Source organism: Balaenoptera borealis (assembly GCF_965194805.1).
Source record: "Balaenoptera borealis genome assembly, chromosome: 1".
In the NCBI taxonomy this organism is placed as follows: domain Eukaryota; kingdom Metazoa; phylum Chordata; class Mammalia; order Artiodactyla; family Balaenopteridae; genus Balaenoptera; species Balaenoptera borealis.
Window position 1 is genome coordinate 45,191,107 of NC_138860.1, and position 12,092 is coordinate 45,203,198.

The 12,092-nt window shown below is 36.2% G+C and overlaps 1 protein-coding gene and 1 long non-coding RNA gene across 9 annotated transcripts in view; one reads left to right on the top strand and one right to left on the bottom strand.

Moving 5' to 3' along the window:
- Positions 1-12,092, bottom strand: part of HMCN1 (hemicentin 1) — a 510,534-nt gene that overhangs the window by 283,867 nt on the left and 214,575 nt on the right. For 7 of the 8 annotated variants that reach the window (XR_014247210.1, XM_082401086.1, XM_082401087.1 and 4 more), the window contains one exon: positions 10,216-10,491. Coding sequence is in view for 6 of the 8 variants with exons in the window: in XM_082401086.1 (XP_082257212.1) it covers positions 10,216-10,491 (276 nt within the window). In the remaining 2 variants the exon portion in view is untranslated. Of the gene's footprint in view, positions 1-10,215; positions 10,492-12,092 lie in introns of those variants that run through there. The other variant, XM_082401091.1, reaches the window with a different exon arrangement.
- The window catches only part of LOC309633518, a 339,904-nt gene that overhangs the window by 70,098 nt on the left and 257,714 nt on the right, over positions 1-12,092 (top strand). The gene's annotated exons all lie outside the window — the stretch shown is intronic.

Here is a 12,092-nt window from a genome sequence, read left to right on the forward strand (position 1 = left end):
GATTCAGAATCAATTACAGCAAGAATATCTTTTGACTATAAAATGCTGATCACGTTCATTCAGACAACAGAATATCATTCAGTGCTAAAAAGAAATGAGCTATCAAGCCATGAAAAGACATGGAGGAATTTTAGTGAAAGGAGCCATTCTGAAATGGCTAATTACTGAATGATTCCAAGGATATGACATTTTGGGAAAGGCAAAACTATGGAGATAGTAATAAGATAAGTGGCTTCCAGCGGTTGGGAAGGTGGGAAAAACAGATGAACAGGCAGAGAAGAGAGGATTTTTAAGGCAGTGAAAATACTCTGTATGGTTACTATGATGATAGATACATGTTATTATACACTTGTCCAAACCCATAGACTGTACAACACCAAAAATGAATTCTAATGTAAACTATGGACTTTGGGCGATTATGATGTGTCAATGCAGGTTCATCACTTGTAACAAATGTACCACTCTGGTGGGAGATGTTGATAATGGGAGAGATTATGCATGTGTTGGGGCAGGGAGCATATGGGAAATCCCTGTACCTTTGTTTTAATTTTGCTGTGAATCTAAAACTGCTCTGGAAAAAAAAAAAAAAAGTCTTTTTAAAAATGTGGCCGCACATTTTACAAAAAAGGGATTATTTTTACAAATTATCATGCAACAGGCATAGAATCAAAAGCATATGAAAGTGGATCTACCTAGCACTTCTTGAAGGAAAGATTTTAAGATCTGGTAATTAATTTATCTAGACAAATTCATCTGCTACCTTAGTTATCTTATCAGGGAAGCAACCCACAATGGGATTGGAAGAATATTTAGTCTTGGGAGTCCAGTTTGAGTCACAACCTCCCATCCTTCCAGCTGTCACTTCCTGACTCCCATACTTCCCTTCTCCAAGTTCATCATGGCCTCAACTCCTTTGAACCTTCTTTTTTATTCCAATCTATCAGACCATGCCTTTAACCCTCTCTTCTTTCTTCATCCAGCCTAAACTCCACAGAGCGTCACTACAAACACTTTTTATTCCCCAGTTACCTTGTCTTTTGCTGAACCAACATCACAAAACCACAAACCTGTATGATCCTTCGAGGTGTATTTTGAAAAGATTACTGAAGACAGCACAGGAAAAAGCAAATCACACCTTCGTGAGGACAAAGCTTCCAATTCAGTCAGACCCTCTACTCTCAGCAAGCTCACATTTCTGTGCCCTCATTTTTCCATGGCTTTGCACGTGTAGAGTTCTCCATCTAGAAAGACTTTCCTGACTTCTATCTGGCAAATGCTGACTCATATTCCAGTGGATACCTCAGACACCACCTCCTGTGTGAAGCCCTTCTCAATCTCCACTCATTACTGAGACAGTATTCAAGGCTCCTATAGTACCCTGGTGAAGTTCCTATCCCATTGGGTAATAGATATTTATTTTTTAAATTTAGTTATGTCCTTTTTTTTTTACTGTGGACTTAACTGAGGGGAAGGATGTTGTTTTCTTCTCATTTATATCCTCAGCAAGGAGCAGAATGCCTGACATTTAAATTTTTGGTGAATACGTGAGTGAACGAATACATGTATAAACAAATGGACAAACAAGATACCACCTCTGACCTTTTGTAAAAATGTGTTTTAAGTCAAGGCACTTCATACATTTCAGTATTGGTTTCATTATTATGGAAAAAAAATATACCTGACATAGTGTGATTTAGATAGTGCCGTGGGAAATAGCATAAATGAAGATCTCATCAATATAACAGCTATCTATCAGCTTTGCAGTCTCAATAACCAAATGCTCCTAACATATCCTACCCTTCTGCACATGCAGCAATAAGTACTCCTATTTTGGGTATTAGCTCTACTTCAATTTTTATTCATAATCGTCAAATATCAAAGCTCCTTCCTCATGTATAAAAAGAGTAAGTCATTATGTTTTTCCTGTATTACAAATATCTAATCTTTAGAAACAGAATTTGCTTTTTAGCTGGGTCATTAATTTATAAAACAATAACTCAAAGAAACATTAATTAACGTTTCAAGGGAATCTGAATCAAGTCAATTTTTAGTACGTGTTCTGACATAGGATTTTTCAGACTTGGCAATAGTTCCTTTGCCTAGCTAAGCCCTCTGCTTTTCATGCAGTCTTTCCACAGACATGCATGCACACAAAACTACGTGCTAAATATGATGTCAAGCACTAAAGACCCCAAACTGCAGAAAACTGGGTCCTGCCCTAATGTAGCTTACAGTCTAGTCATCTTACATGGTCTCTGTGTTCATATTCCCAGTCCTCTCTTTCCCCTAGGCTGTTACCAGATGCTCTATCAGAACTTAGGTCAACGGATTCACCAAGCTTTTTTTTTTTATATATTTAGGTTTAGATTTCCAGCTATTCTTTACCCATGTGACAGGAACTTGCAGACACTTCGTATCTTTTCTATTTAAAAAAAAAATTATTTCAGTACTCTCACTTTCCTATTCATACTCAAGGACCCTTTATTTATTTTCTCTTTTTATACTTTACTCTACGCACCTGTACCTTAGACCTGCTAATAGCATGTGTAGGCATTTCTGTACACTATGCAGAATGATGGAAAGACCTAGTTCAGATCTGGGCTTTGCCACTTGCTGGCTTTGTAACCTAGGGCAAGCCACTAACCCCGCAGATACAAATACATACAATTTGTGAGGGTTAGATGGCATAATGTATGTCACGAATTCTCAAAAGTTTTAAAATGGGTAACAGTGGATTGAAGTACTTCATTAGGATAACTTACTGGATTGAAGTGCTTCATTTGGATAACTTAGTGGATTGAAGTGCTTGCTGATTCCTCGTCTGTTCTCTCTCTTCCCAGCAGTCCCTGAACTGTGAAAGTTATCACAGCCCATCATTTAACCTCTCCAACATCTGGATATCTTTCTAGCTCACTTAAATCCATCAGGCTTGGCTTAATACACATTTTCTAATGGTCCATTTTTGCTGGAAATTAAAATGTCCTTGGTGTCAAGCTTCTTTAATAACAATGTCTCATATACTTGAAGTATTTATTAGGCCATCGCATGCCTTTTTTTCTTTTTACAATGTAAATAACTAATTCTTTAACCTTCCTTATAACTTCTATTTAAAGACATTTTAATAATGTTTCTGTCTTCCAAGATTTAGAGAAATAGGATTCTTTCTATCTACAAATAAAGTGGTCTAAGATCTATATACCACATAGATGCCTTGCATGAAAGACAAAAAAATGAAATGCATAATATTTATTTATACATTTTACTGCATGGAATTGAATCGTATTATAACAGAAGATTGCCCCTGACCATGGAGTCAGCAGAGGACATTAGTCAGATAAAGTAAGTGAATATTAAACTTTTCTCTTCATAAAGTTTACAGTCAGCCTATAAAGAAGTAGGAAGCAAACATTTCTGTAGGAAAACTACACATTCTGTGGATATCACTGCAGGATATACTTGATGTAAAATTTCACTAGAATATTTTCCTTCAAATCTAAAAGCCTCCAGCTCACTCCTTATTAGATCCCTAGTATTCCATAGACAACAAAACCCAGTATTTTAACAGAGCATCTTATTCATTTGTGCTGATTCACACTGAGACATCAAAGAACCAAAGCAGTGAATAAAATTAACTTTTGACAACAAGTAATGATTTAGAAGTTTTAAGTATATGATTTCATCTCATCTAAATGAAATCCACAAAGATGGCACTAGTATTTGAAACAGACATACATATATCTCAGGTCAACCTCCAAAAATAAAAAGCTTAACTAGCAAGACTTCAATGTATTAAAATGTCTAGGAAAATAGATGAGCTAATTAAATTCAATTTTTATTATTCAAACATAGATACAGACTTCTATAAGTGAAAATTTATTCCTGTGAAAATCTTGCAAAGGGGAAAGTTAAGGGGATTTTCATGATTCTCTTACTGGACTATTAGTTATAAGAAAACCTAATTTAATTATCAATTAATATTCTGCATTTCTCCTTTTTCTCTTACCTCACTTGGGTTCAGAAATGATTTAAAACAGATTACTCTGTGATATAATCCTATAAAATTCCAGACCTTTAAGCTTTCAAATATGATTTTTTGTACTGTCAAAATTTCTCACTTGACACTTTTTGAGAGGCATTATTTCCTAATTTTTCTTAATTATTCCTTAGTTTTAAATTATCTCCTATTTACTTTCTTAATTATATCTTAATTATTTTAAATATCAAAGTGATAAAGCAAATTTATAGAATATTTAGCAAAGAAGGAACACATATTACCCACATATAATTTGATCTCCCCAATAAAATTAATGTCAGCATTTTCAAAACTTTTAAAATCCTATTTACACAAAGGTTTAAGATAATTCATTTCTATTGAATACTTTTTTTCAAGTACAGAAAAGCATAAGTAAAAAGTCCCTTATAGGTCCATTGCCACCAACAATCACATTTTTGTATATATCAATTTAGTTTTTTTTTCCTCCTAGCAGAACTGCGTGTGGCTTTTATTTGATTGTTATTTTGTTTGCATAGCTGTACTTCTGAGTCTTGTGGTAAACCCTGCTTGAGGTAAGCAGAGTTTTCTGAAAAGTTTCCTGTGTCTAGTTATACCATGATCTCCACAGTGAGGAATTCTCATAATGAAATAAGCGTATCAACCCATTCACATTCTCTCATGCTCATTAGTGAGACTGATTGAACAGCCATAGTTTCTGCCATCAGCATTTCTTTTCAAGGCTCTTCTGATAAATTGATAATGAGCCTATTAGTCACTGAGGGAAATTAGAGTGATGGAAAAAGGCCACTGGGGCATTTGTTTCTGCTGCTGCTGGACTCAAAATTCCATCATGCTGCCAAAATTGAAGTCTTTTAAATGTCCATGGTCTTAGTAAGAACTAAAACCCCACGGGGAATATCTGAATGGCTGACTCTAGGTAATGTGACCTGCAAGGGTTTAGGGAAAGGTAATTATCTGATCTCATCTGTTTTCCACCTTTTTTATTATTGAAGTAGAGTTGATTTACAATGTTGTGTTACTTTCTGCTGTACAGCAAAGTGAATCAGTTACACAGATACATATAGCCCCTCTTTTTTAGATTCTTTTCCCATATAGGTCACCACAGAGTATTGAGTAGAGTTCCCTGTGCTGTACAGTAGGTCTTTATTAGTTATCTACTTTATATTTGGTAGTGTGTGTATGTCAAACCCAATCTCCCAATTTATTGCCCCCCCTTCCCCCTGGTAACCATAAGTTTGTTTTCCAAGATAGTAAAGAATTCCTCTCCAAATTACAGAACATGTTCAGACCCTAAGAGCCAAAATATGACAGATATCCACTTTAACTACTTTCCAGCCTTTAGCATATCTGAGAAGTTTGACACCAGTCTGATTTTATCCCTCTGTTTACAACGTATTGGTTTAGTCTGTATGCTGTGGAGTTTTTTCCCCTCATACTAGCAATTTGAAATTTCAGCCAGGAGGTGTCTAGATGAAGTTCTCCCTTCATTGACCTTGCTTGATTTGCTCACTCAGGACAATTTTTTTTTCCTCCCTAGTGCACTTTTCTTCAATTATATCTTTGACTATTTTTTTAGTTTCAGTTGTCTTTGCTGTGTACCTATATATGTTATATACCTATAAACCTTAAAGTTCCATTCTTTGTTTTCATTTCTACTTAAAATATCATATTATTCGACTCTTAGTCCTTTGCCTCAATATTCTGAAAGAACTTCTCAAGTTTATGCAGCACATCCCTGATTTTATTTTATGTAGTACAAATTCTGTTCTTCAGTATCTCTGATTCAGACTGTATTATAATATTGCATTTTTAACATCAAATCCTTTTATTTCTTCCATCACACTTGCTATTGTCCTTTCATCTTAGCCAGTTCTTCCTTTATAAATATATACTCCCACTTAAAGGAGGATAGGTCTTTCTGAAACACAATGGTGACACTAAACATTTTTTTTTCCAGTCTTTAGAATAAGCTACTACTTTCAAAGCATCAATTTCTTCTAAGTCTTTCCCCCTGCCTTGTTTTGTTCCCCAGTATTTTTTTCTTAGGTCCTATGCTTTATTTTTTCCTGTTCTGCTGCATCTGTTTTGACAATCTTCTGTTTATTAACCCTCAAATGATGTGGCATCTCTCCAGACTCAGTGTCAGTCAACAAAGTGTTTGAATGGACCTAACTTCATTCTCTGTCTACTTTTGTTCTAGTTGAACCCTCTTTGCAGCTCTGTAGCTAAGAGTCTGATGTGCATAGCTCCTTGCCTGATTCTCACCCATGATACCCTTCTGGCTGAGATGGGCCGCTCCCCTCTGCTACCATTTGTCTCTAAAATCCCTTCTGACATACCCATCAATGTTTCTCTTGCTTCCAAATATTTTCACTTGGTGAGAAACATATCTCAGGTTCCAATTTTTTACATGGTGCCAGGTTGCCTGTCCACTTCTTGTCCTACTGTTTTCCTAACTAGATGGTTATAGCTATTGATAGGTTTAAGGAGGTAGCATGCTGGCTCCCTAAAGAGTAACATTTTCTTTCTGAAGCAAACTATGAAATGAAGGAACAGAGATACATCCTCCCTGCTTTCATGTGAACATAAGAAAAGATGGACCACTGATTGAAATTTTCATTCCATTGAACTTAAAATATAAGTGAAGACTATATACTTATTTATACAAATAAGAATCTTTATATATAACCTATAAAATTCCTCCCCAAATTTTTGCCACTGTATATTGCAACTGGTTTTTAGTATTCTTCAGTTTTGTCTTTTTGAGGTCTTTACAGATATTTTACTGTTAATGAGAAGAGGTTGTAGTAGCTAGACATATACTATTTTTAACCAGAAAATCCTTGCTAACTACTACCAAAATTTGTAAAATCTGGATGTTTAACTTTTTTTTTTTTAAAACAACAGTTCCTGTTTATTTTTATTTATTTATTTTATTTATGGCTGTGTTGGGTCTTCGTTTCTGTGCGACGGCTTTCTCTGGTTGCGGCAAGTGGGGGCCATTCTTCATCGTGGTGTGCGGGTCTCTCACTATCGTGGCCTCTCTTGGTGCGAAGCACAGGCTCCAGACGCGCAGGCTCAGTAGTTGTGGTGCACGGGCCTAGTCGCTCCGCAGCATGTGGGATCCTCCCAGACCAGGGCTCGAACCCGTGTCCCCTGCATTGGCAGGCAGATTCTCAACCACTGCTCCACCAGGGAAGCCCTGGATGTTTAACTTTTAAAAGTATTTCAGGACTTCCCTGGTGGCACAGTGGTTAAGAATCTGCCTGCCAATGCAGGGGACACAAGTTCGATTCCTGGTCCAGGAAGATCCCACATGCCCCAGAACAACTAAGCCCATGCGCCAGGACTACTGAGCCTGCGCTCTAGAGCCTGTGAGCCACAACTACTGAGCCCGTGTGCCATAGCTACTGAAGCCCTCGCGCCTAGAGCCCATGCTCCACAAGAGAAGCCACCGCAGTGAGAAGCCCGTGCACTGCAATGAAGAGTAGCCCCCGCTCGCCGCAACTAGAGAAAGCCGGCACACAGCAATGAAGACCCAACGCAGCCAAAAATAAATAAATAAAATAAATTAATTTAAAAAAAAAAGTATTCCAGATAGAAACAGTTTCCAAACAAATCTGTGGAGGCAGAGTAACATAAATGAGGTTATAAATTAAGCTACTGATTCCCCTGTAAGCAAGAAAAATATTCCTAAAGTGTGTATTCAATCCAAGTAACTATTGTATCTTTTAAGCTTTCTTGAACTATTTTTTATTTTTGCTTTTTAAAACATTTAACTGCATAAAAATGAAATTAATTTACAATTTATGATTCAATGTCAATAGTTGGCAAACATATTCGCATGAATTATAATCCTAGGTACAGCGGTTTATTTCATCAAATATCCACTGCTTTTCAATAATGTATTCAACCATAAGATAATCAGATGGCTACAGTTAACTAGAGTCTCTTATTTTTTATTAAACAGTGCCATCAATTCTAGAACATATTTTGTTAGATTTTTAAAACAAATTTTTCATCAAAATTGTTCCCTCAAACTCAAGACAAACTAGACAGGCCATAAAATAATGCCTCTAAACAGATTTACACCACTAGAGATTATACAGGCTAGCCAGTAATCATGTAATGACATGTGTTTTTTGTATTTATATTTTGTACATTATATAACATCTTACCTCAGAACTTAAATCATTAGATAATAATGAGTCTATTTTACCAGAAAGAAGAGAGTTTAGGGTTTCCTTTAAAAGTATGCATTTCTATATCATAGGATTCATACTTTGGAATAGATTCAAATGCTGTTTTGGAAAATGTTGTCCCTGAAACCACCTGAGAGGTCTGTTATAAATGCAGATCCTCAGGCCCTATACCAGGCCTGTGAAATAAGAATCTCTGCGTGTGGGGTTAGAATTTCTGCTTTTTCAAAAGTTCCTTGGGTAATTCTTTATTCATGAAAGTTTGAGAATCACTGCTCAAATTGACTAAACAATACTAAAGGATTAAAAGTTAATCTGGGGAAACAAGGAAGGCTCTGATTTTATTTTGCAATCCCATTCTAAGGGACTCCAGGGAAAGAACCAAGGTCACATTTCAGAAATCCATGAACATTTATCCTATCTGAAACAATCCGTTTGGTAAAAATACTTCCAAAACTCTAGTAACTCAAGTTACTACTTGGATTGACTCAAATGATCTAGGTAGTTGACCACGTAGAAATGCAGTGAATCATTTACAAAAGTAATGTTCCCCCAGAGGTTTCAGCAGATCAACTAACAAAAGACACACAGCCATACAGTCGGATTGCAGAATATATCTCAACTACCAGCGAGAAAACCAGAATCAGATGTCAACCATTTTATTAAGTCTCATGGCAGTTTCACTTTTTTGCCATTAATAACATTCCAAGAGCTAGCCTCCAAAACTCAGTGGTCACTCTCTTAGATAACCATGTTAAAAAAAAACATCTGACAGTGTTACTTGAGGCATGTTATAAAGTTGTTGCTAGTACCACAACCAAGGAGCCAGACCCGATTCCAATGCAATCAGTCTCTCACATCAAGGATTTGAAATGAAATATTCTGCTAAGGCAGCAACCGAACCTTTCAGCTAAACTGTGTAAAACTGCCAACAGTAAGTTGCTCATTACATTAAGACTCTAGAGACATTTAGAAGCCAATTATGATTCTACTGAAAGAGATACTTAGGAATAGTTTCTGATCTTCATTTGATGGTAGCGATTAGACCACATTGTTAATGCACTTGTTTTCAGCTATCTGAAACTATCATTTAGTCTATATAGACAATTCAAGTTTGGCTTACCATTAGCTTACTTTCAGTAAGTACCGTGTGTGTGTGTGTGTGTGTGTGTGTGTGTGTGTGTGTGTGTGTGTGTGTGTGTAACATAAATAAGGTAAAAACAGCTCTGCTAAAGTTTCAATAAAATTTCACCTAGGGCTTCCCTGGTGGCGCAGTGGTTGAGAATCTGCCTGCCGATGCAGGGGACACGGGTTCGAGCCCTGGTCTGGGAAGATCCCACATGCCACGGAGCGACTAGGCCCGTGAGCCACAACTGCTGAGCCTGCGCGTCTGGAGCCTGTGCTCCGCAACAAGAGAGGCCGCGATGGTGAGAGGCCCGCGCACCGCGATGAAGAGTGGCCCCCGCTTGCTGCAACTAAAGAAAGCCCTTGCACAGTAACGAAGACCCAACACAGCCAAAAATAAATAAATAAATTAAGTAAAAAAAAAAAAAAATTAAAAAAAAAAAAAAATTTCACCTAGATGAGAAACATCTTAAAACTTAATTAAACCATAAAAGTAAATTAAATATGCAAATAATGCACTCAAATTGGGAAAAAAACTTTTTTTATCAATTATTAAGTTTTTTTTAAAGTTCACAGGATAAATGAGAGAATTTAAAACCATTAAATCATCCAGAGACAATTTCTATTTCTATTTGCTTAAAATAAAGGTCTTCAACTACTAGGATTAGCTGTGCTTGTTTTAAAGTCACCTATTTGTTAGTGATGTTTTAGTTTCCAGTTTAGTCAGCTTCAGACCCTCAAGGTCCACAAGCATTCTATCTTTCAAAACTGTAATTGTTTGCGTAGATACCCTCAGAGAGACAACTTAAGAGAACAGAAATCAAAAAAGGAAGACAGAAAGACGCCATGATTCAGAAGTTACCATAAGCACAGTACCTTGCACTGTGAGGAAAACTGACGCAGACGATGATCCTCCTTCATTGGAAACCACACAGTGATATTCTCCGGCATCGCTGAATTTCACACTCCTCAGCTCCAGGGAAAGGTTGGCCAAGATCCTCATTCCTGCTGGATCTGCCAGCCTGACATCTCTGTCATTCCTCTGCCAGGTTAGATTGTAATCCACTGCACTGATGACGAGACAGGTCAAAAGTGTTCTTTCTCCAGGAGTGACTGTAACATTATTAGGCACTTGGATGACTGGCGGGGGCTCTGTGTGAAATGAAAAGATTCAAATTGAAAGATCCAGAAGTCATTTTGCTCACTCATAGAGGTGGTTTAAAAATTTAATGAGCATGTGTTGAATATCTAGTAGGAAAGATGCAGTACAATGGAACATATTCATTAATACATATGTCTGTCACCCCAAGAAAATTATCATCTAGTTGAAAAATGCTTTCAGTAGGAGTGCATGTTTACATACCAAAGTACACTCAAGTCCAAATCCATAAATTATATATATGAGGATCAAAGAGGCATGGCAAAATGATATGACTTGACTGATTCAGGATTGCAGAATGAGTCAAATTTCAATTTGAATTTTGAAGAAAGTAGCATTTATGGATTTTTAAAATTTAAAACCATTTACTTAGTGTTTCAAAGAAAATAGCGCATGAAGTATGGTAGATATGGAAAAGATACAATGGTATCAGCTTTAAGGGGATTATAATCTTATTAAGACACAGTACAACAGTAGAGTAAGATGAATTTCTCCCAGTGAAGATGAGGAATGTTTGATTTAAGCAAGTCAAGTTAACGGTAAGGCATAGACTTTAAAAAAAATTATACACATAGGACCATGTACACAAAAGGCATTGAGTAATGCAAGCGCATTTCAGATGTGGTCAAAAGGCACTTACTAATTAAATATTTAACTACATTTCTAGAGAAAATCACATATTGCTCTCGTTAGGTTTGAGAAGACTGTAAATCTAAATGCCCCTGTAAAGCTCACTCTGCCCAAATGCTTTAAAATAACCTGCCATAGCAAGCCATTATTGAGCAATAATATAGCAATAAAAACTAGCTGGAAACCCATGTGTCTGTTTCAGTTTAAATGTGAAAGAGTATCAGATATTCAAGATCCAATTTTATACTTCGTTATTCAAAACTATATATACGTGCAGATGAATAACATAAGCCTAAAATAAAACCTGGAAGTAATATGCCAAAACCATAGTGGTTATCTCTGAGAGAGAAAAATGTGTATATTGTTCATATTTTCCTTTATATTTATCTTTGTTTTCCAAACATTTTTAGAGGAGCATATGTTATTCTAAATCATTTAAAAAATCCTTAATTTTTACAATTCTGCTATGTTTTTAAAATCTCTTATGAAACAGCTAATGAATCAATTGGAAAGAGTACATGAGAAAGTTAGGAAGTTCTGACTGAAGTCTGGTTAGGTTTGACAGTTAAAATACAGGATGGTTTGCTAAATTTGAATTTTAGATAAACATCAAATAACATTTTAGTATAAGTATGACTCATGAAATATTTGAGACACATTTAACTGGGCATCTTATGTTTTTATTTGCTGAGTCTGGCAAACATAGGCTGCCTAGCTTTATCCCTAACTAGCTGCATGACCTTAGACAAGCCTATTTATTCACAATGTTTGTTTCCCTATTTGAAAAATGAGATGATTAAATTAGGTAATCTGAAAGACGCTTTGTAGCACTAAGGCTCTGTGATGCTAACATACAAGATGGTATGGACCATCAAAGACCCGGAGGCGAGTATTTGTGAACGTGTGTTGACACCCTATCAAAATCTTTTTGAAGACCACAAAACATTTTGTATGGTCTTCTTTT